The sequence below is a fragment of the Plutella xylostella genome, chromosome 18 (assembly GCF_932276165.1).
Source record: "Plutella xylostella chromosome 18, ilPluXylo3.1, whole genome shotgun sequence".
NCBI classification, from domain to species: domain Eukaryota; kingdom Metazoa; phylum Arthropoda; class Insecta; order Lepidoptera; family Plutellidae; genus Plutella; species Plutella xylostella.
In genome coordinates, this window is record NC_063998.1 from 9,198,319 (window position 1) to 9,222,940 (window position 24,622).

Below are 24,622 nucleotides of genomic sequence, written 5' to 3' on the forward strand. Positions count from 1 at the left end.
CACACGTGAGTCTCGAACGGTACCTGAGCTGCGGCCGGCAGCAGTCGCTCTGGGCTCGGCGGCCTGTCAAAACAAAAATAGGTTAAAATTTATAATTCAATACATTGCAAAACACTTGCATCAAGATAAAGTACAAGAAGGCGATATTAAAGGAGGTGATAAAATGAGGTAAATTGAAATTTAAATGTTCTTTATTTCGACGTAAAATCTTATAATCATTTGCCGATAGTCATACTATTACTCTACCATTTCACAAAGGCTCCGTCACGAAGGAGAAGAAATGGCAAAAGAAACTCCTTGAGCATGAGTGAGGACACCCTATTGTATTGTACACTGTATTGTAAAATTAAATAAAAGCAGTCCCCCACCTCTCATTTGTAGCCGAGTCTCGATCTCCATTCCACTGGCCGGCCTCAGTGTCGTCACTTATGTCATCTGCGAATTAACATAACACGTCATTAGTACATTCTAACATTACGATAACAAGGACACAAGCATAATAATGACAAGGACGTACAAAGGTTTTCTCAGTCTAATACTGTTAAATTAAAAAGATGTTGCATAAAATGTACAGAAACCTAAACCTCAGTTTTTGCCACACCCATGCTTGCTGCTCCAATTTACACGAGAGCTAGGCTGGCTGAGCTGAAATTAGGGGCACAAAAGTTCCACTCGAGATAGCCACGAAGGAGATTCACCCTCCTTCAGAATAAAATAGAATGTGCAGAAACTATCGAGTAGGTAATTCAAAGAAGAAGTGGGCAGATATCTTAGCTCAAAAAACTCATCACCGCATCACATGTTTAGACACGTTTCATCGACTACCTACCATCATCATCGTCCTCCTCCTCTTCCTCCTCATCATCGTAGAGCGAGAGGTCGTCGACCCCGTCCGGCTCGTCCCCGTTCTGTTCTGAGCCCGAGCACGAGGCTTCCGCTTCCACTGAGATGTCGCCTTCTGCGTCGGGGCATGGGTTGTCTTCCGTACTGTAGGCGGGGAAATATACATTATTATTTATAGACAGAAAACCCTGGAGGAGATATTCATTATTATGTGTAAACTTTAGACACTATATAAACCCTAAATACATAGAACTCAAGAAGGATGTGATTTTACTAACGACACGATAGGGAGAAGGTTGAATTAAAAAGGAATCGCTAATTGTATCGCAGAGCGCAATTGAATTTGCTACTTATTGTGTGTGTATTGAATGTAAGCAGGTAAGCATATACATAATATATATTCACACCAAAAAAATAATAAGTAACTTAAAGAAAGTTTTAAAAAATGAGCAGGAATGTTGCTTTCCGGTCATGAAAACTGGTTCTAGCTCAGCTTGATGCTATGGTAGGCCATAGCGCTGGTTTTCAGCTAGAAAGCAAGGCTAGGTATGTATGTTTATTTCTCTATGTACAAATTTCTTACTTAAAGTCTTCTCTCCTGTAGGCGGCGTGGAGCGCGACATTTTGCGGGAATATTTCCTCATGATGCACTATCAGCCGCTTCACTAGCTCGTTCACCTGAAAGAACAAACATTATTACTAACCAAAATGTTATTAAGTTTGTTGTTCTCGTAGCTTTTTAGAATGCGGCCAAAACAGTAAGGCTGTTTTAACAGCATGCGGAATTCATCAAGCACGCGGGATGGCACGCCATTTTCCCGAGTCTCGCTTGCATATTCCACGCGTTACAATGAATACTTCTATAAAGGGCAGGCCAGCGTGATCAAATCCGTATGCTGTTAAAAACAGCCTAAATGCATAAAAATGCGGTTGGTTTTAACGAATTTGCCACCTCATAGTAGACCTAAAGAAGATCTTCTATTGCTGTCGTCATGTTACTTATCTCCACTACCGGCACACGAAAAGTTTCACTCGGGAGAACCATGTACAAAACCATAAAAGTATCTTGACCAATATTTCAGAATAGTACTGTCGGCCGCAGGCACACATCACACGTGCACTGGTGGCGGACTGTATCTGGTTCTGCGCCGCCACCTGGCCGCCGCCGTCGCCGCGCGCCCACAGCAGCGTGGGGCCCAGGCAGATGGCCAGGTTCCACGCGTCCATCATGTTCTCTGTACTCCGCTGTGCTGTGGCGGACTGTACCTGAGGCGGACTGTACCTGGTTCTGCGCCGCCACCTGGCCGCCGCCGTCGCCGCGCGCCCACAGCAGCGTGGGGCCCAGGCAGATGGCCAGGTTCCACGCGTCCATCATGTTCTCTGTACTCCGCTGTGCTGTTGCGGACTGTACCTGTGGCGGACTGTACCTGGTTCTGCGCCGCCACCTGGCCGCCGCCGTCGCCGCGCGCCCACAGCAGCGTGGGGCCCAGGCAGATGGCCAGGTTCCACGCGTCCATCATGTTCTCGTCGCTGTACTCCGCTATGCTGTAAGAGATAAGGGTTTCTTTAGTAATGTTTGATTGTGTCAAAAGTGACAGGAGGATTTACTTTGATTACAATTTGTTTGTGAACAATTTACACGTAGGTATGTACTGCGGGTGTGTAAATGCTAGAGCATGCTTGACGTGGTGCGCAAGGCGCGTGCGTCATGACGATTTCAACTCGAGGAGGTTGGACAAAAGTTTTTCGACTCGACGTCAGGCGATATGTGAGTGAGCGCGAAATATTTTGTCGCTTCTTGTCGTGCACTTCTTGTGCCCCATGCTACATATACAGGTATCTCGCGCATACGCTGCTTGAACTGCTGCTCGTCGGGCACATGCTACGGGGGCAGGTGTCTCACTCACTGGGCGAGGTGCGCGAACAGGTACCGCAGCACGAGCGCGGAGCTGGTGGGCAGCGCGGCGACCAGCTCGCGCATGCGCTGCTTGAACTGTTCGTCGTCGGGCACGGCTGCCAGGCGGGTGAGGCGGTCGAGGTGGGACGGGGGCAGGAGGGGGGGGCGCAGCTCGCGGAGGTACAGCTGTGGGGGGGAAATGGGGGTTAGTTGTTGTCATTGGTTTGGTTTGTAGTAATAGGGTCCGAAGGACCAATAGGTTTGGAGCAAAAGAGAGTAACATTTATGGTATTTTCGTGGCTAAAATCAAGCCGTATATAATAAGCATCTGATATAGTATATTTCTGATTACAAACGTTTAGGTAAACTGGGGCCAAAAAGAACAATAATTAGTGAATAACAAAAAAGTAACAGATACATTTTAGTGAGAATTGAAGCTTCTAGCTCGAGGGCCTATTCACTTGATTATCGTTTCAAACATAAAGATTACGAAATAAATCGCCCCCTCATTAGCATCTCCCTCTAACACCCACTAAAACATCCCTCCAATACCAAACCACCCACCTTCAGCAGTCCAGCCACAGAGTTAATATCCGAGGCATCCCTCACGTTGCTCAACGGGTCCAGTCTTCGGTCGAAGGCGGCCCGCAGCGACTGCATCTCGACCTCAAACTCTCAAACATTACGAGTTTTGCTCACAAAAAATCGCCTCCACATTCGCATCTCCCTCTAACACCCACTAAAACACCCCTCCAATACCAAACCACCAACCTTCAGCAGTCCAGCCACAGAGTTAATATCCGAGGCGTCACGCACGTTACTCAACGGGTCCAACCCTCGGTCGAAGGCGGCCCGCAGCGACTGCATCTCGACTTGGGAGCCGCTCACACGGAATATGCCTTGGTGGCGGAGACCTGGGGGTGAATGGGGTTGTTTTAGGAATTGTGAAAACTTATAGTAATTGTAATATATTTGTTGCAACTGTGTAAGTTTTACAGTGATCTTAACATAATGTATACGTGGTCTTTAACATAGTGCCATGTACTTATTAGCTGTATTGGGAACAATCGGTTAATCGGTTGATTATATAAAGTAATAATAAGTTCACGAGCGGACACCACGGACAGCCAAGCATAGCGTGGGTTGCCCTCCAGCCCGCTGGAACGACACTGTATTACAGAGGTAGAAGTTAGATGAGGAATGCCGAGGGGATGGTACCTATAATGTCGCTCCTTGGGAGAGGCATAGCATATTTCCATCAGTTGACGATTACGGGCTCAAGTGGATCACCATTGTAATCATTCATTCATTCTTTCAGTCGACGACCCAATGGTGTAGTGGTGAGTGACCCTGACTGCTACGCCGAAGGTCCCGGTTTCGAATCTTAGGCGGGGCATTAATTCTCTCATTCTATGCTTAGCTTGGAGTCGGATGGTCGTGTGTGTCAGTAGGGCTCTGCTTAGTTTGGGGTCATATGGCAGTGAGTCAGATGTCCCCACACCAACATATTATGACTATAGTTACCGTAAGTGGCGATGACGCGCACGCAGGCGGTGAGCACGAGCGGCAGCGGGCGCCGCGTGGCCGCGAGGTGCTCGTCTAATGGAGACGCGAACTGACCGCGGCTCACCATCGGCTGGGAGGCGTAGAGGCGGCTGCGGAGGAAATTGAGTTTAGATTATTAGTTAGTTTATGTTCCGTCAAGCAACGCGCGTAAAATGCCTCTTCTGGACAGGCTCATGTCCAGCTAGTATAAATTTATGGACCAATATTAAAATAATTTTTTTATCTCTGTAAAAAGTTTCATGTCAGTTAGAGGTGTAAAAACAAAACTTGTTTCGTTTGTTCGAATTATAAAAAGCTGTGTACAAGACAGGCAAAATAACGAATGAAAAATGAAAATGAATAAAATATTTATTTAACCAACTTTACATAGACACCTAATAAAACAACAGATGGAAAGCCTTTTTTGATTTTATTGTATAAACGTTTATCTACGTCTTTAACAGACTCGTGCCGCGAGAACAGTTCTCTGTACCTGTTGCAGGCGTTGCCGGGGGTGCGCGCGGGCGCGGGCGGCACTACTATATACACACTCATGTGTCCTGCCGACGCTACACACTATACAGGGTGTTGCAAAATTGGTATACTAAGCCGAAACCTACATGTGCAGCATGGTACCTATATCTAAGCCCGAAACTGAAATCAGAATTTCGCGAAAAAAAAAAACATTCTCCATAGTAAAAAAGTAACGTGACCAACTAAGTTTCTATGGAAAATGATATATATATTTTTGCGAATTTTGAAATTCTTATTTCAGTTTCGGGCTTAGATATACCATGCTGCACATGCTGGTTTCGGCTTAGTATACCCTTTTTGCAACACCCTGTATAGGTACATACCTGTTGCAGGCGTTGCCGGGGGTGCGCGCGGGCGCGGGCGGCAGCTGCGCGGGCGGCACGAGGCGCTCGCGCAGTGTCCTAGCCCTGCCCTCCAGCCGCGCTAGGCGCCCCGCCGCGCAGACGTATGAGCGGAACTTCTGTTGGGGAGAGAATAGATGGGTGTGAAATGTGATGGAATGATTCTGACGTGCGGCTGCGGATCATGTTTTTCTTTTTAAATTTCTACATAAGCAGCTGCCGCGCGAGCCGCCCCGCCGCGCACACGTAGGAGCGGAACTTCTGTTGGCGGGAGAACATATATAAGTGTGAAATGTTATGGAATGATTCTGACGACATTTTACATAAGCAGCATCCGCGCCCGGCCCTCCAGCCGCGCAGACATAGGAGCGGAACTTCTGTTGGGGAATGGATAGGTGTGAAATGTGATGGAATGATTTCTTGTTACTTCTGTGGAGCAAAGATAGCTGGGAGAGTAGTAGAGAGTTAGTCTAGTTTTTCAATCCTACAGCCTGTCAAGTTAGGAAAGCTACTTGATAGACTGTAGGATTTGCTACTTGGCCATGTTTTAAGAAAAGAGGCGCCCCTATACATTTTCTACTCTTTCTTGCCAGGCTGTGCAATGCAATAATGTAGTTACTGTATTTACTATGTGTATACGAAATACTCACAGCCAAGTAGTAGTCCTCTTGCTCTCTACGCGGGGTGTCGGCGGCGGGGGTCGCGGGGGTCGCGGGGGGCGCGTCCTCGGCGGTGCCGGAGCCCCCGAACATGCCGGTGACGTCCCATGTGGACTCGTCGCCTTCCATCTGTGGGGGGTGGGTGGGGGTTAAAGTGTGAAGGTGAAGATGAAGAAATTTAAACTTTTTATAACTAGATATAAAATCTTTGTGAAGCAAAATTTTCAAATGTTTTTGTTTATTTGAAAGGAAATTTCGAGGTTTCTTTTAAAGAAAAAACAGGCTTTGTTCGTTTCGTAATCAAACACGAGGGGTTCCGCACGTATATAATTTTACTTTGTTTTTCAATATTACGTATATATACGAGTTTATGTATGAAATCTTCCTTATGTCCTAAGTCCTCGTTTACAAATTTAATTTGGCTATTTTGCTATTTTGTTGACCAATAAACACATATCATTCATGGAGTCAGCGGCTGACGTAGCTACCTGCAGTATGAGCTGCTCCTCGGCCGCCTGCACGGTCTTGGAGCGCTCCCGGCACTCGGCCCGCAGCGCTATGGCCGCCTCCTCCAGCTGCGCCAGCCTGGCCGCCAGCTCGCTGTCCACGGCTGATGTGTTCTCGTCTTCTGGGGGGGCTGCGTCGCCGAGCGTGGAGGCGAGTTCTGCGTCCTGGGGAGGAAATGTGTGTGTGTGAGGTTAGAGTGGAAAGAGAGGATTCGAAGGGCAACGTAGCCGCAATATATAAATAGCGACGAAAGATATAATGCGCACTACTTGGGTACCATACGTCACGCAGCGCGGTTTTGTTTGAGTCGTGATTAGTGCAGCGCTCCGAAACTTAGGAAAACCATATAGTGACGTTTATCTACGTCGCTAACGAAACCGTGTAGAACGTTTTGCTCTAACTATGACTATCTCGTTGCTGAACGAACGGACGAAGCGATTTGTCTGAAAATTGGTAGGCAGGTAGCTAAGAAACAACATTACCTCTTGCAGCGGCGGCGTGCCCTGGTACCCCGTAGCCCTCGGCGGAGTGAACGCCTGCGCATGCGCATCCATCACCCTCTGTCTATCAGCCTGTGCGTCCAGCCCCGAGGCGCAAGCGAGGAGGGTGCGAGCGGCGGCGGTGAGCGCGGCGCCGCGCGAGCTGTCCGCCTCGGCGGCGCATTTGGAGACTCGAGAGATGACGGATTCGAAGCCTACTTCCATGCACTGGGGGGAGAGAAAGGGGGATTACTTCTTTATACGTTTATACATGTGCGGATTGTGTGGTACAAAAACAATGACACGATTCAACCGAATCGGCCGAATCGTGTCTATTTATGCAGTTTAGGTTGCTTGATTTTCAAACAAAACAAAGATGATTATGTAACCTTTGCAGACATGAGGTCATTAATGTAGCTTTCGGAGTTTAGTCTACACACAGGTGAGGCATTTTAGGAAAGTCACAGGCTATATTCATTTGGAATCTACACATCAATGTCAAGTTCACCACTAGACCCCTAACAAATCACAATGTATACTCACCAACATAATCTCCGCGATGTCATCCAGATAGTACCGCTGTAGTGTGGCGTTGGCCGCTTCAAGGCACAGTACGTAGTCAGCCCTCGCCCGAAGCGCACGCGCGCGCGCCTCGCTGTGGCGTTGGCGACGCTGGAAGTTATTAAAAAAATATAAGTCAAGTAAAAGCAGTCATATGTATTTGGCTAAGAACCAACGATGAACTAGACGAATTTACAAAAGGGGATCTAGAACAGGTTAACTTACCGTGAAATGCTAACATGGAGTGGTTGGATGGTACATCCAACCAGGCCCAATACAAGGGTTAGTGCAATGTCTTTCGATATCGTATAATTTATAATTATGCTGAAGTTACCTTTTCAAGTTCTTTGTCTGTCGCCTTCAGCTTCTTCTGTCGAGTCGGTTCAGCTGCAGCCACTCGTTCACGCTGAAACAAATAGGTAGTTGGAATTAAAAAAATAACACTAGGGGAGACAAGTTTCCGGACGGTACATAGGGTAAATTTATATTGTGTAGCCGGTTGTACGGTATGGACCGTACAGAAGATAAATGATAAGAGTTTTGTAACTTTAAATTGATTTATTGATAACCAATGCCTTATGATAATGATGGGGATGAGTATATAACCAATGCTATTGCTGAAAGTATATTAATGAAACATGGAAAATTATTGATTTGTTGTAAAGCGGATCATCCGCTGATGCGACGATGTACGAGTTGTGGCTCGTACACCGGTATTACTTTGATGAGGAAAGCCGAGTATAGTAGGTGGTACATCCCTGGGGGTATCACAGTACCTGTTCGTAGTAGGCTTTCGGATCATCCACTGATACGGCTATGTACGAGTTGTGGCTCGTACACCGGTATCACTTTGATGAAGATAGCTGAGTATCCTAGGTAAGTACATCCCTGGGGTATCACAGTACCTGTTCGTAGGCGTGCCTCAGCTTGACGGCGGCCGCGCGCCACTCGGTCGCCGCGGCGGCGCGCGCCTTGCCCGCCGCGCCTGCCTCCGCTAGCGCGTTGCCGACCTCTTCATGACGCTCCAGCACTGTGGGGTAATGAATTTATGTTTATAACTATGTTTAGCACTAGAAGGGCAAGCTGCGAGACGGATAGCCACATAGTGACACGGATTTAAATACGCTATCGTAATCTATGAAATTCTTAGAGTTTCTGAAGGAAGAACACTCCAAGTTGCTGAACAGAACTACTTTACTAACCGTGTCCAGCATTGGTTGATTAGGTTCTGGTAAATGACATGACATGATACTACATGAACGGCTACGAGACTTGCTTGAAATACGTGAGTGTGCTGTATCTACAACTCATTGCTTCAGACCAAAGCTACTCCAGCACAAAAACAAAAAACAAAAGCAACCGTTACCCACCGATATCCTTGCACTTCCTGTGCATCCGAGCCACGTCTTCAGCGGCGCGCTGCGTCCGGGCCGCCAGCCTGCCGCCGTACAGCTCGCCCAGAGCCGCGTGGTCCCGCGCCAGCGCCCGCGTCTGCTCCAGGGCTGTCTGCCAGCAGGAGTAGGCGCCCACTAGCTGCCATTCTGTGCGTCTGGGGAGGAGAGAGGTGGTTAGAGAACTTAGAGATAGGGGTGTGAAATGTAGGTGACCGTTTTGGGTTTTTGGGCTGGTGAGGTATGTGAGCTTGTTGTGGCGCTTGTTGTGGCCAATGATGATGTGTTTTGAGAGGTTATGCTTAAGCGGCTTTAGCCAACGCAGCTGTCTATCTGCAGATTATTAATTTTCGATGCTTAATAAATTTATACAAAGATAGCACGCATTTCGTCTAGCAGGGCTGAGCTAAGACAGCCACACGAATGATAAGAGATATTTAAAAAACAATGAAAATCGAATTGACTCCGAAATAGTCAATAAAATAATCAAACCACAACGTCTGTCAGAATAACAGACGTTAATCCACTTCAGAGAGACTTAAATATGAATGAACGAACAAATACAACGGTCCTACATGTCAGAGGCCTGACATTTATATTACAGGACACCCCTATATTCCGAAGGGACTCCGCAAATGAAATGACTTATAGGGGCGACCGCAGTAATTGTAGGTAGGTTAGGCACTTCTTTCAAATAAAGGTGCGGGGACTGAGAAGGGTCGGGAGTGGTGCGGGCGAGGCAAGGACGTATTGTGAGGAAGGAAACGTTTTGAATACATTACTGCGGCAGACGTTATCTTTCAGACCCTTGAGAGGGATTTAATGACATACTTTTATGTCTAGACCGAGGGTTTTAGCTGTAGCTCTCATTATAAAGTACGGAGTCGTTATAGGAGTAAACGGTCCGCTTAGCATTTGTTTAAGAGCTTTCAACACGACACTATGGTAAAAACCGTTACCGTGTATACCGAGTTCTCAAATGGAGACCACAAACAGGTAAACGTAGCGCTTCCAGTCCGCTGGACCGACGACATTAGACAGGTAGCCAGTGGAGGTAGGATGATAAAGTATAAAAACAGACTGTTGTGGATTGTGGTGCTCTGTTGTTGTCGTCTGGTAGTGGTTCGGGTGTTGATCATGACACAGTACATAGGTACTTGTGCCTCAAAGGCACAGCACAGTCGTGCAGCTCTATGGCGGTGACGGCTGATGATGACACAGTACATACTTGTGCCTCTGGTCGCGATGCCGCTGGGTCGCGTACCGCGCGAGCTTGTCCAGCGAGCGCGAGTAGTCGAGCTCGAGGTCGGCGCGGCGCTTGCAGTAGTCATGTAGCTCGGTGGCGACGCCGGCCGCCGCCTCGGCGCGCGCCTCCAACACTCGCGTCTGCTCCGATAGCTGCGCTTTGATATCTGGAAGGGGATAGATTCTGTGGTCAGCATTCAGTTATGGATCTGGAAGGGAGTGAAGATTCTCTGATAAGGATTGAATGATCAGAGAAGTCTACAACTGGATCGAACTTTTGTGCTGTGAATAGGGCAGCAGGTCGCTTAGGTATGCTTTAAGATCCACGCTTGGCAACTTCGATCATTGGCAAGCTCGAATTGAAGATATAAGTTCAAGGCTAAAGGGCGCCGGCGAAGATAACAATTTGTTACGATTCGATAATACTTTGAGAAAAGAAAACAACAACCTAATGAATCGGAAGAGATTTATCAAATAAGTAATTTTGAAAGACAGATTCATAATTATGTGTCGACATAATTTAACCCTGTCGACTCCGTCTGAGAAACATGTGGTTAGATAAAAAAACTTTAAGTTTGTACATATAAAAATATGGACTGATGATCTCATCGTCCTTTCAGAAGTTTCAGTCAGTAGCCCCAGATAAGTAATATGTAATGAAGGTGACGAGATGTAAATGATAGGTAATAAGCCTCCGATTTTGAGCAATTGAATGAGTTGGGTCAGTTGAGATGCAGAGTTCGTAAATTACATTGCTCCTACATGCAATGAGTACTGTACATACTCGAAATGTTTGTGTTCATGAAAGAACAAATCATTTATTTAAAGTTGTTTTTACGATTATAATAGGTCGGCATGGTAGCGGGCAGCTTACATTATCTGCATCCATTATCAATAACATGACATTTGTAGTAGCGTGTCTGGATAAATCCTGCCAACTCTTTAATTCAATGACAAGACTGAACAATACGGCATCGAAAGCAATCGCAAAGGGGATGCACATAAAACAATAACTGGCTAAAACACAAATAATGTATTCACAAATTGCTGGCTTATTGTTATTGACGGAGGGTCGGGACAGCTTAATTTGTATGTGACAATGCCTCAATGCCTCTCGGGAGCTCATTTTGCAATTAGGTTCAATGTCGTGTATCATTGTTTATGCATTTCAAAATCAGTGCGGTTCTGAAGTGTCTCTCTCAATTTCGCACTACAGAGTTTCGAAATTAAGCCTGATTTTTTACTGCTTTATTTTGATAGCATTAGCGTTCCGGCAATAAAAGCTTTGGTAAGCATACTTTTAATATACGAAAGTACATTTCGATGTACGCGATCAAAACAAAAGGGGAGCGCCGATAGGGCGCTTGCAGACGGCGAGGGGCCAAGAACTTTACTGCCTCCTATTCGTAGATATGGTTATGAGTGGAGTCGCTGCCGTCTACGCCGATAACCTATAAGGGTGACTTTTGTCCTGCCTTCCACTGTGCACACTCAACGCCGCCGCAATCATAATCCCCTCGAAAATCAAACAATGGTTCTTATTCTTCACGCGTCTTCCTAAAACGGCATTCAATTATTGCTCCCCTAATCCCTTACTTCCCATTTTTTCTACATTTCTAGGAGCATTGATCGCTCGCATCTGCGTGAGTGTTCGTTTAAGTAAAACTTTCTGCCTAATGAGAGTAATAAGCGTAATGAAAGCCGATCCCGCTTGAAGACCAGTTTTATTTTTAATCCATAAAGTTCAGAATCTGGAAGTAATTGCTCATTTTTCGTGTTTATTTCACGTGAAAAGTGAGTCACTTTTAAAATGTATGATTTAGAGCACGGTATCCAGGAACGAATACTCATAAATTATATATTTGAGGTTTTCCTCTTGAGCAATGTAATGTAAACACGCACTCATCGAGTAATGGCGATCGAACGCGTATTACTAGACTACTCGGTACCGGTTTTGGAAAGGTATCAGGTGAGCAAACAGTAGATATTATGAGGTTGGAAGCTGATTTCCCGCATTCGGCGTAGTACACAAACATAGCTCCGTCGGGCATAGGGGCAGGGGCAGATGTTGTTTGTACGAGATAATGGGCATCGCCGAGGACCGGTCTCTTTGTGTTGAGGCACCACGCAGGTACCTGTAGTACATCCACCAGTTCACACGCACAACACATACTTCCCGGACAGACAAACAAAAAGCGAAACACACACGGTGTAATCATGTAAGTATTATTAGTTATTGGCACTTCGCTGCGACTTAAACGTTTTTGCGGACATTAATAGCTCATAACAAACGCTGTTTCCTGCTCTCCCGGCCGCTGGCCGTGAAAAGCTCGAAACAAAAAGCTGTCGTCTGTCGCACTTTGTGTAGAGTCGTATCATAGTGTGTGGGGTATTACCGCTAACAGCACTGTCCTCGATGGGCCCCCAGTCGTGGCGCGGCTGCACGATGCAGTGGAACATGGCGGCTGCGGCGCGCGACTGCCGCCGGCCCGCAGCCTCCGCGCCCCCGCCCCCGCGCGCCGCCGCCCCCGCGCGCGCCCTGCGCAGCTCCAGGGTGCGGGGTGTGGGGCGGACTTGTTGAATCGACGTGTCTATATTTATGGGACCTTGGTCCTTGGGCTTAAGATTGCTTCGATCTAGCCTTTCAAAGAAGTGGCAGACCCGACACGCGTATGCCTCGTATTGCGCTGGTATTGAAGTTGTTTGTACATAACTTTAGATTGTTTGCGACTTGGCTTGATAACAAAAGTCATTGTATAAAAATCTAACCTTATCTAGCTGATAACAAGAGCACATAATACTTAAAATTAATGCCGTGTGAAGATAAAATGGTGTAATAAACGTGACGGTGAAGGCAATGGAACATCGCGTCCACCCCGCGGCGACGGGGGCCAGGATTAGCTGGACGGTGGGAGCTTCCGAGGAAACCTCCAGCATCTCTCGCAGCCACCAGCGGGGGTTGAGCCCCGGCTTATGTGTGCTACATTGCTTCATTTATACGGACACACGAAATTCACAGCTAAATATGCAAATGTAGTGGAGACGAGAATAGCCTCGCAGACTAGGAGTGCTGAATTTATAATAGATCGAATGAATTTTGGATACCCTTCCGCAATTCGAGCTAATAATAGAAATCAAATTACGAACATTATTCTGATTACGAACCGTGTAGAGTCAACAGTCATTAGAATGATCTCACGGGAAACAAAGCATCACATTCGGTGCATGTCATTATCTAATGCATACTGCTGTAATCGCTGCCTACACGATGCATATTCATACAATCACACATTGCTATAATTACTGTATTCAATACGAATGATTCTATGATGAACTATGATCAATTCAAAGGAACTCTGTTATAGATTTTCCATTCGTCACGGAATCTATCGCAAGACTTGAACTTCATAGAAATCTACATAAAAGATGGCTCCCATAGTTGCACAGTTTTATCAGTGAGCGAACAAGCTCTGGAGTTGACAGGTGAATGGAGGCGATAAGCAATGAGGATACAAATGAGGAGTCCGCCCGTCGATAGGGGGTGAGGCGCGGGGAGCGAAGGTAAGAGGGGGGAGGGAAAGCATAAGTAGAACCGGTCGAAGAAGTGCACCATTCCGACTGCGCCTTTGGATTGGACCAATGTTTGATCCTGATACAATTTAGACGGTTATCGCGGTAGCCTGTTTGAATATTAGAAGACTTTCTCATATTGAAACATAGCTAATTATCTTAACGGCTATAATAAGAGAATGCGAAGCAAATTCATCCAAATATCACCTTATCAGTGACCGCGGCCTTCGCTTTAGGCGCAGGAGCAGGGGCCGGCGTGTCGGCCTAAGGTTTCTGGCGATACTTCTTCAATCCTTCCTTTGCCAGGTAAAATTATGTAATAATGGATTTATTTTCAATCAAACGATAGACTCAACAATAAAACAAAGCATAATAAGTGACACATTAGCCGTAAGTCGTAATACCATTCAAGCGCGTCGTTCTGGCTGGTCAATTTCGAGCGGTTCATAGTTTTAACGACATAAGTAGCGGCCCCGGCCCTAACGAGGATGTCTCATAATAAATGCGATCTTGTCTCGATGTTGGGCAATCTGATGCAGACGCACTTTATGTGGCGCGACAGGAGAGTAGATGCATCAATAATAATATGACTTTTCCTTAGTGGCCGCCGAGCCTTTGTGTAATTGTGGTAGAACATTATTTCATTTCGAAATGGAATCCATGGCTGATTTGATGACATATACATATACATTTTCATCAACAAACCTGACCGTAAACAAAGGTATTATATAGATTTGGATTTTGGATATGTATGTCGTAGACACGGGGGAGTCAATCGCCTTTCAAAATAAAAGTACTGAGACGGTCGAACGGAATGTAATTTTTGACGACTCATAACTGTAATCCGCTGATATCATCAGAGGTGACTGGTGACTAGTCAGTAGTTACCCATTTTAGTTCAGAATCATACTATATAGATCACATTTTGTTGTAAGTGATAGGTGAACCATTGTGTAACATGCCTACTAATTTGAATATTTTGTAATTCATTGAAAGTTGATAAGACATTTAGCTGGTTTTGTACACAAAAAATAAGTAGTTGTAAGTGATGTTAATAAAACACTAGTACTTAATATTAACATATATTTTACGGTCCAATCGCAAGGTCCTACCTGGCCTCGTCCGCAGCAGCGGGCTTGTTAAATCTGCGCGCGCGCCCCTCTCGCCGCGTCTCGAGGTCACTCTACCTTAACGTTAACTTAACCAACGTTAAAACCCGCCCGAAATTCAACACTAACACTTGCATAACTTTTCAACGGCTAAGCTGATTTTGATAAAATATGTCTAAGAACACACGGGATAACATTGTCTATGATCAGAAAAAAACTGAACGAAAATCGTTTCAGACGTTTGGGAGCTACGCTACCACGGACAACCTTAAATACATAACACCCATCTTTTGCGTCGGGGGTTAGACCAACCAACGAGAGCTGTCATGCAATTTGAACTTTTGATACAACTACGTAAGAGTCATGGTAAACGCAGCAGCGCTTCGAAACTTACTTTTTCTTAAGCTAGAGTAAAACCTCTCGTTTGTTTTCTGTCGACCGCAAAACTGCAACGAGGTCGTTTACCAACGAGACAACAACACGGGACTTTGTTGTGTATAGGATTATAAAAAAAATATCCTGTAGGTACTTGTATAAATTATTTTCTATCTTGTAGATTAGTTACAATATTTGTGGTTGATCTGTGGCACTATTTAAAGTTGGTAATTTCTGATCGTGCGATAAAATGTAGTCTTCGTGTAACTAATTTTATGTAATGGAACTGTTGCACGCCTGTAATTGGTGCATAGATAGAATAATAATACCTTTAATTATGTCTTGATAATGTATGATCATATGTGCTGTTGGTGTGTCTATTTTTGTAAAATAAAATAAAAATAAAAAATAAAAACTAATACGGAAACTAATTTTGTTATAGGTACGTTAGGATGACTTGGGTAATAAAATGCACTCTATCGGCCTCTTTCGTTATCCTATCAGACACAGGAGTAAGCTATATAAAATATACCATAATTAAAACAATAACACAAAAAAGAATTTTGCGAAAAGGGAACGAGCTCAGCATGTGCTACAGTTAAAAACTTTGTTAGTTTATACAACTCTTACAATAAAGAGCCGAAGCCAATTGAATGTCGGTAGCTTTGACCGGCAAAATCGTTTAAGTCACCGACCTTAGTTCAAACGACCATTACCTTATTTAAACCATTTACAGCCAAATCTCCATCCGAATTTTTAATCAGTTTCTCAATATAATTAAGTTGATAATAGTTTATTTTTACTCTTCACGGGTTTCCATAAAAAGTAAAGGTGCAGTTTAAGAAGGTTGCAAGCAGGTGTTCTGTGTATCACAGTTTTTTGTCCGTATAGCCGTGTTTCGGGCCTGCCTTATCGCCAAAATGTGTACACCTGTTTACCTGCTTTGCATTGGCGAAATGAAGGTCCGAGGAAACGTATTCCTCGATAAGTATTGCCGAATGCTTGCTTAGCATAAAATTATTAAGTATCACTTATTTTTATTTGGATGAATGACATTACCTATAATCCAACTGTAGACAAGAAAGATTTTTCAAAAATTGTGTTACAAAACATAATGATAAAGGTATTTTTTTTTAAATATTTATTTGTTGAATTAAGCAATTCACTGTAGGACATTTGACTCCTCAAGGACTCCCGAGAACTCCACTTTTGGCAGGCGGGTCGGAGATACTAGACTAGACCATAGAGCACTATCTGCCTTTAAACAAATACCCGCCCCAGCCGGGAATCGAACCTGAGACCCTCGGCGCAGTCGCTGATATCGGCAATAGCTGGCGTAAGTTCTGGCATCGAACTTGTATATTTCCGATGGTAAGTTCCCACATGAGTCACGGACGCGTGACATTCAATCAGAATGTTTTATTACAAGGACGCTAGTTTAACTACCGTTCAACAGAACTTTAGTGCATAGTCAGCTCAAATAAAATCCTTTTCCTTTTTCTTCGCAGAGGTTTGTATATTATCTCGATAGAGTGTACGGACAAAATGCAATGATTGCGCATTCAATTCTTTACAAGGTCTTCAAGTGGTTCTCAGTAAATCCATTCTAGTATTTTAGAGGATGTGATTTTCAGAATGGCTCTGCTTTTTTGTGTTCTGCAGTAAATAAGCTGGGTGATTTTTATGACGATACTAGCTGTTCCCGCGCGCTTCGCTTCGCCTTAAAAAGTTTTCCCGTGGGAAATCCGAGAAAAAAAGTAGCCTATGTTCTTTCCCATGGTATAGACCGTATGTATACCAAATTTCATTCAAATCCGTTCAGTAGTTTTGGTGTGAAAGAGTAACAGACAGACACAGTTACTTTCGCATTTATAATATTAGTTAGGATTATTAAATACTTTTAAAAGATTGAAAATATAGTAACGCCAATATAAAAAAAATAAATTATAAATATAAGTAAGTACTGAGACTACTGAGTATTCTATATCACGGCTGTGCACTCTGGACACACCGTGAACCGCAATAGATTTAGCAGAACCGGCGCCTCAGCGCTTCCCCTGCTCATTAGCTTGCAGCGGAGGGCGCGCGCCGGAAGCCAGCCCGCGGTCGCACCCATTGTCTCCGTTCCAACAATCATCACCACCCGCCTTCCCAGCTGAATCTTCCAACCAACCGTCCGACGCCGTCCGGAAAAAAACATCATCCAAGCACAACGTGGGACCCGGTTATTATTGTCTCCGCCAAACAGCCCATTGTATGTCATTGTTCTCCGTTAGAAAACATCAGGAACTTGGGGAAACATCAAGAAGATGCTATAAATAACATCGCAAACATAAAAACAAACTAAAAAGGCCGGCGGCGACCTCATTTGGAGAGGCGGTTACCCGGTAACGAGAGTACGCCCTGACCTTAATTATAGAAAATTGATCCGACGAGTTCGCCGAATTTTAGCGTTTGAGTGCAGCTCCGGTGAACACTGGGTGAATCAAACTATTCATCCTAGCAGGGGCCAGCCACGTGCCCCTCGACCGATGAGAGATCGAATCCATACGCCGCTATTACCATCCGCAATTCCGCACAGTCAAGATCAACGCTATTTTTGTGAACGCCGACAAAATATAACACATTACTGCACATCGGGGCTGTTCACACAAGAACTAGATCTTTTGTTAAAAATATTCCGAGTGCCACAAATACAATGAAGAAATTAGAAAGTCAAAATAATTTTGAACTACGATGCAACGATAAGGATTATGATAATGAAGTCAGTCACGGTTATCGTCGCTCGTAAAACGAATAGTAAAATGCAACAAGTACGCACCATCACTGATATTTCTCCGTACTCTGCGCGCCTTCGCTTTAGCTCCCATGAAACAACCACTACACTTGTATGTAACACTATAATATAAACAGAATATCTACAGAAACAATCGCTGGATAGTGGTAATGTTTTTGTCTTGAAACATGAAACCGTTCGCGAAGCGGCGCTGGTGGATAATGATAACGATAACAACACGGCAATCGATCACATTCATCGCGGCCGCATATCTTCGCTTCGGAAACTAAAACATCTATCATACTTCGCGGTGAAGACACGCCCACTATAGTAAGGCTTATAACCTAAATCTAAATGTGTACGTATGTAGATGAGTATGTATGTGAACGCTAATATAATAATACAAAACCATAAAACACCACATCAACATTACAAGAGGCATCCTAAAAATACGCGAAACAAATTTTTATTGCCACGATTCTGTCGAAAACTCGAAATATTGGAACTTAAAGCCACGCGCCGCCGCGGCGAGCTCGGCAATCCTAGACAATTTTTTGTAGCGTCCGTTGTCCGTAAATCTAAAATAACAAATTTATAGCTTTCGAAGTGGGTAGAGTAGTGGAATTTATAAAATTCAAACATTCGCACAAATCATACAGGAAAATTACTCCACAAAATGGCAATTAACTTATTCCACATATTCAAGGTACTATTTATTTTTAGGACAAACTAATACACATGTTGATGAATTAAAAAGTTGCGTGTCGGTTATTTATTGGGGCTCGCCGGTGGTTCAGTAATTAGTGGCTGGCGAGGGTGCGTCCCCAGTCTGACCACCGCCACCTCACCGTATAACACAACCACCGTAATACGATACATTCAATGAATAGGTAAGCTCACTTAACCAATAAGGGGGAACTGGAAACCAAAAATACTTCCGTACACAACTAACATTCTAAAACTGGAGCTGAAAATTCGGCTGCATGTCACAATGTCACGTTAACAATGCAGCAATCACAGAAGCGAGCGATAGCAACGATATCATTTGATTTATGTTTAAACTGTTTACGCTCCTCACACAGATGCCGTTCTAAATCAATACGGAAACCTCAGCCTAGAGATACGTTATCTCGCTGCGATATTAATGATCGCGCGGAGGCGAAAGTGCCCCATTCGTTCTGGAGTCTGGGTCTTCTCTGGATGAGTAATGTCAGGGTGAACAGACGCCTCCGTGTTAATGTATAAGGTTGCTTATCGAGTTAACGCCATTTAGAGCTGGTTATAGAATTAGTTGGTTAGTTAGGATGTCCACAAACAAGGACGGCTCCATTCAGACGGCGCGAGTTTGGGGGAGGCTAAATATAGCGCGGCGCCGCAGCGGCACTGAATCACGCGACAGCGCTGCACCGGACCACACTACCGCTCCCACTGACTAACAACCAGGGAGGCATGAAGAGATACCTACGCTTTACTCAGACGTTTCAGGCCCTGCCAGTGACAGATCACTCTTTAAAGGGTCTTATTATACAGATGATCTTAAACATTTGTGAAGATTAAACTCCTAATTAGGAAGACGTTTGAAAAGGAGAATGAAGCACAAATGAGGACAATAAAATAATATATAAAAGCGGACCAGTAAACGGTGAGTCAATGGCGTAACTTTGCAACACTTCATTACAACAAAAGTCTTCATGCACGCCGCATTGAAGAGAACCGAGTAAACAAGACACGACCATGAATTACGCCATTCGAAATTATTTCCAGATTAGCGAACAATGTTAACTCATAATTTGTAACAACAGGACAAATGGCCGGCTATTGGTTATAATAAGTGGGCGATTAGCATTCGAAAGACGCGATAAATGCGCCCGACAACAATAGAAGTCGCGGCGACCGCTGCTGCCTTTCGAAGAAAATTTATACGGAATGGTCTAATAAAGTTGGCACTGAAACTTGCCCAAGTTATAGTCGTTAAAATATTGATTACGATAAAGTTCCTACCGAAACGAACAAAGGGGGGAGTGCGAAACAAAAGCGATTGTGCTAATTGGCCGCTCATTGCCTCAATACATCATAATCGGCCCGCGGTGGCAGACACCAATTATTAGCAGCTCGTGATAACCACACCTTTACGTGCTTCACCGCTGTTCTACAACAAAGGAGATAAATCTTGTCGTACAAAGCATTGTCGACAACACGCTGTAAATTAAATGGAGCCAGAACTACTCGCGGATCCAAGAAAAATCCACCTTTCCGAGAAAGTGATGTTGCGAAGCCCGAAGCTCGCAAGCATGAAATTACTTCCTCGTGTAGAGTTCGATTAACTTCGTAGCAACCGCAACTTTAACCTATTGGGGGGCAATGGGCCGTCTCGTCTCACACAGCATTTGTACAACACATGTCCCAACATGTGTGTCCTTTATGTGCACCCGTGTTATATCATCCATCCAGACATTTAAATACCCTTGACTCATCAATTTGATCACCACTTCACAGAGCTGTAAAACCGATCCGAATCGATTTATGTTTACAGAAGGGGTTATTTTTAGCAATTGATGCAAATCCCTTTATAGCGTAGGTAAGGACGAGGCAGGTTCGTGGTGCTCGAATTAATAAAACATGGGCTCGGCAAGACTCGGGGGACCGGCGCGCCTCGCAGAATTGATAATGAACAACACATTGTGTGGATCCCATTATTCTACGGACGCAACTCTACACAACAATTACATCGCATGTTACAATAATTTCACCATCTAATAGTTTTGCCATTGGAATCGGATTACAAATCCTTTTAAACGGCATCAGTTTCCTGCAGATTTCGCGCTTATCTAAAGCTGGCCTATTAAAACAGGTTCCCGGACGAGAATTTCCAGTGGAGCGGGACTATAGTTTCTGCGGGTCTGGCTAGGCCGGGACATTAGTTATGGTCCTGATAGCGCGTGGGCGGGACAGGACCGGGACCAGAAGGGGTCACTCTCTAAGACGAAACACAAAGTTTCGGAGCGCTGCTGACTCTATCTCGTTGTACTAAACTTGCCGAATGCTCGACAGCTCTCGTTCGCTCTTCAGTCAGTATAGAGTAACCCTCCAGGCGCGGGGTGACGGCCGCGTGGGCGAGAGGAAGCAGCCAATGACCACGCTGCTCGCGTGATCACAACATGCGTCTGGAGCTGCATAGATTGATACAACCTTTGAGGTGCTGCTGTGTAATTGGTGTAAGATGATCTTGATTTGGAGACACGACAGCCTACGACGACGCCTGGAGTTTAGTGATGGTCTGTTTTGTGCTAAAGGTCAAAGAGGTTCGGTCCAGCAGTGTCATTCTACATCCATTACACTGTTTGATTTGAAATGTTAATTGCTGTGTGAAAATCACTCATTTTCACTCTCGTTTCATGAGAACCCAAATGTTCCAATTTACGCAATTTCCGCCAGGAAAATCCATGTCAGAGTCGTATGATTTATTCAATTCATGACAGCACTTACGGAAACGCTCGTTACTGGCGGAAGCAGTAAACGCAGGACTGGAACAAAGGGACTCTTGAACCCTTAACGGGGTCTTTGACGAGCCTCGGCTCCAGTCAAGTGGGCTTCTCGAGGAGAGGTCTTACTTTAATAGGGTATTGATTGGCACAGTCTAGGCTACAGTATTTCTAGACTATTGATCGATAGCTATTTCTTGCGACTGCAAAGACGAAGACGAAGTTTCCGTTTAAAATTCATACGGTGCTGTCCATAGAGAGCTTATGTACATTATTGTACATTGTAGGGGTTCGTTTTACTGCTCAAGTACTTTGTATGCGCTATGATGCCGCTGTAAGCTTAACACAATAAATATGGATGCGACCTTGATTGAAGCTGATGGGTTTCTTGGCAGTGTTTCTTGCGTAGACTAATTTCGTATGAGGTGTAAAATACGGTTTGTTTATTTGCAATTGGTTAACGTATTGAGCTGATCTGGAGAGCTTTTATTTAATTATTCGATAGATCATCACTAGCTCTGTAATGGAATAGATGAAAAAGGAGGATCGATCTAACGACCAGCAGACCATTTCTACACTATAACAACCTGATGATCAGACTTCATTCCCCTAGGTCCTAAGTCATTATATATATTAAGTTTACTTTATTTTCCTTTTATGATTGAGTATGTCCTCATTAAAGTTCTCAGCTCTACGAAGCTAAAAATAAAACTTATTTCTACAGAAGCTTGTAATGAATTACCGAAATATATTGTTGAGAAAACAGTTTCTTAAATGATTATTTTCATTCCTTTACTCTCTCTCTCTATATTATATCTAACAAAGCCAGATCTTAGGACGATATTAGTTAGTTAAAGAAACGAGCCTTGTCTTCTTAAACAATTAATTAAACGAAGATCATGTTTGTTGTGTAAATAAAGTGGCGTAAACATGTCGTCCACTTCAATTGAATTCGGGACGGTTTCTGGGCCTAGCTTTCGGTTCCCATCTTAATATTTACCAAAATAAAGAGTAAGGTAAGGAAGCGACAAGATCCAATTTTAGTAACGACACGTGGAATTTACGTTACTTTTAAAAATTATTAATAATTTAGCCGTGAACTGAAATAAAACGATTCTTATACTCAACGTCCGGTAGGTACCGTTTCAGACTTTCAGTAGTATAGCTGAACATAAAAGAGTAAAGAATAATTGAGGGCGTGGCAATCTAAGAAAGTGGCCACACTATTATAGTATAGAAAACGGACAAAAGTATCACGATACTTTAGCAGAAAAAATCAAAACGGGAAATGTTTCAAATATTTGCTAATTATAAAATGCCACTTTTTGGGGAGGTTTATGTTAAGAGAAGAAATTAGTAGGGGAGAGGGGGGCAGTATTGAATGAATTTCATTAAATCAAAACAACTGTAACTTTTATTTCATTGTGTATTTCATAATGTTTTTTTGCACTGAAACACGTGTTGGTTATCCCATTATGTAATTACTATAGGAGAAAAGTGATAGTTTCACACATCGATATTTTATTACAGTTTTTTCTTGCTCAGGAAAAAGTTCAAATGTGCCCCGGCAATTCTTCTAAAACTGTGTTTACCGATTTTCCTGCAACAAATCATTTAATTGGTCAGAAAAGCAGTGACTTGCAAATTATTATGTCTGGGGAATTTATACCGACTCTTACACTGAGTTGCAGAAAGGATCTTTAAGTTAATGTCGGCATTAGGTAAATGTATTGTTGCCTTGCTTTGACAGTATACGGACAGAAAGAGACAGACATAGATTTAATGTCCACATTAGCTTAAAGTCCCTTTCTGCAACTCGGCATTACATATTCTTACACATATTTTTACAATAGGTACTCTAACACGGAGAGACCGACACACATAGACACCTACAGCTGTAAAACTTATCGATACCCTTTATGAGTCGGGGGTTAGTAAAAAAGTATCTAGACCTGATGTTTTAACAACATTAGCATCCAGACCCTGATGTCATGTAACGTTTGACACTAGTATTTTCTAACCTCTATAAGAATAACAAATACACATTTAAAGGCATTCTATTACATCAAAATAGTACTTTTTTACAAGAAATATAAGCAATGTATGTTAATGGTTAGAAATTAAGTACCTACTCACCAGTATAAAACGCTGCTCTTTCATAAACATCGTATATATTGACTAATACTTCTCCAGCCTCATTCTCCGCCAAACATCGTAGGTAAACGCTGTAAATCATCTGTCTAGCTTCGCTGCGAATGGTTTTATTCATTTTCACTTCGTGAACAAACTCAACAATCCACAAAACTCCAAAATTAAGCAAAATTCGATTTGTTTATACAGGAACAGGGCGAGTTTGACATTCAAACCATAGAAACAGACCACAAGTTTTTTTTTATTGCCAGGTTTAAATCTGTTTAGTTCCAAAAACATTAATCTCTACTCTTTTGTGTTCAGCTATAGGTGTGATCAATGGTGGCTCATAAATACACCACAAACACTCCCATTGGCATCCTATTCAGTAGCACCAATCGATTCTATAGCGATAGCGAATTCCTTGTACCTTGTACCTGTATCGACGCCATAGCGCCACAATTACTTCTTACTATGTTCACGGCTGTACTCTATGCTTTAGAATCGTAAAGGAGCCCTGAATACAGCACCAGGTTATTCATAAGAATCCGCGAGAGAAATAGAATTTCCCAAATAGCAGCACTTGTTAATAACATACAGCTGGGTTCTGTCAAACAATCCGAAAACACCTAGTTTTGCTTACACAATTCGGCTTGTACAATTAAACATAAGCTGAGTATGGATGCTTTAGGCATACGGCAGATCGGCAGGTTTACGTAAACATTTTTGTAATGGGTATGAAGTTTTATTTCATGACTAGGTACCTATATCGAATTATTATACAGTGGATAGGATTAAAATAAAATAATGCATACCTATCTATGTAGAGAAAGGAGATTATTTATTTTATTTATTAAAGGTATTTTCATTGATGTGAGGATAATAATAATTAGGGGATAGAATTAACAATAACCAATAACCATTTCAGAAACACTCAATTGTATATCATAGATTTGCATAATTACTTATCGTGGAAGTAATTAATAGAATAGAGATAGTGAATTCAACTCAAAGTGTAGCTTAACAATAAATTTCATTCATATTATCTCAACAGTTCTGTTGGATAGTCTGATAGTACAAGGACCAATTTCTTTATAGATAGCTTTTTAGTGTATATCATGGCACTTGGTTTATTCTGTAATGTTCCCAGTTTTATACAGAAAAATAGGTACCTACAA

At 43.5% G+C, this 24,622-nt stretch overlaps 1 protein-coding gene across 6 annotated transcripts in view; it reads right to left on the reverse strand.

The window, feature by feature from the left end:
- The window catches only part of LOC105386335 (rho GTPase-activating protein 4), a 31,151-nt gene that overhangs the window by 4,657 nt on the left and 1,872 nt on the right, over positions 1 to 24,622 (reverse strand). For 4 of the 6 annotated variants that reach the window (XR_007267293.1, XR_007267292.1, XM_048627231.1 and 1 more), the window contains exons 2-18: positions 9,986 to 10,169; positions 8,737 to 8,915; positions 8,272 to 8,396; positions 7,701 to 7,772; positions 7,349 to 7,477; positions 6,809 to 7,033; positions 6,308 to 6,490; positions 5,811 to 5,948; positions 5,143 to 5,279; positions 4,265 to 4,395; positions 3,512 to 3,654; positions 2,751 to 2,926; positions 2,271 to 2,388; positions 1,427 to 1,521; positions 830 to 987; positions 369 to 435; positions 24 to 63 (exon numbers count right to left, since the gene is read on the reverse strand). Coding sequence is in view for 4 of the 6 variants with exons in the window: in XM_048627231.1 (XP_048483188.1) it covers positions 24 to 63; positions 369 to 435; positions 830 to 987; positions 1,427 to 1,521; positions 2,271 to 2,388; positions 2,751 to 2,926; positions 3,512 to 3,654; positions 4,265 to 4,395; positions 5,143 to 5,279; positions 5,811 to 5,948; positions 6,308 to 6,490; positions 6,809 to 7,033; positions 7,349 to 7,477; positions 7,701 to 7,772; positions 8,272 to 8,396; positions 8,737 to 8,915; positions 9,986 to 10,169 (2,300 nt within the window). In the remaining 2 variants the exon portion in view is untranslated. Of the gene's footprint in view, positions 1 to 23; positions 64 to 368; positions 436 to 829; positions 988 to 1,426; positions 1,522 to 2,270; positions 2,389 to 2,750; positions 2,927 to 3,304; positions 3,407 to 3,511; positions 3,655 to 4,264; positions 4,396 to 5,142; positions 5,280 to 5,810; positions 5,949 to 6,307; positions 6,491 to 6,808; positions 7,034 to 7,348; positions 7,478 to 7,700; positions 7,773 to 8,271; positions 8,397 to 8,736; positions 8,916 to 9,985; positions 10,170 to 17,877; positions 18,116 to 24,622 lie in introns of those variants that run through there. The other 2 variants (XM_048627230.1, XM_048627232.1) reach the window with 2 other exon arrangements.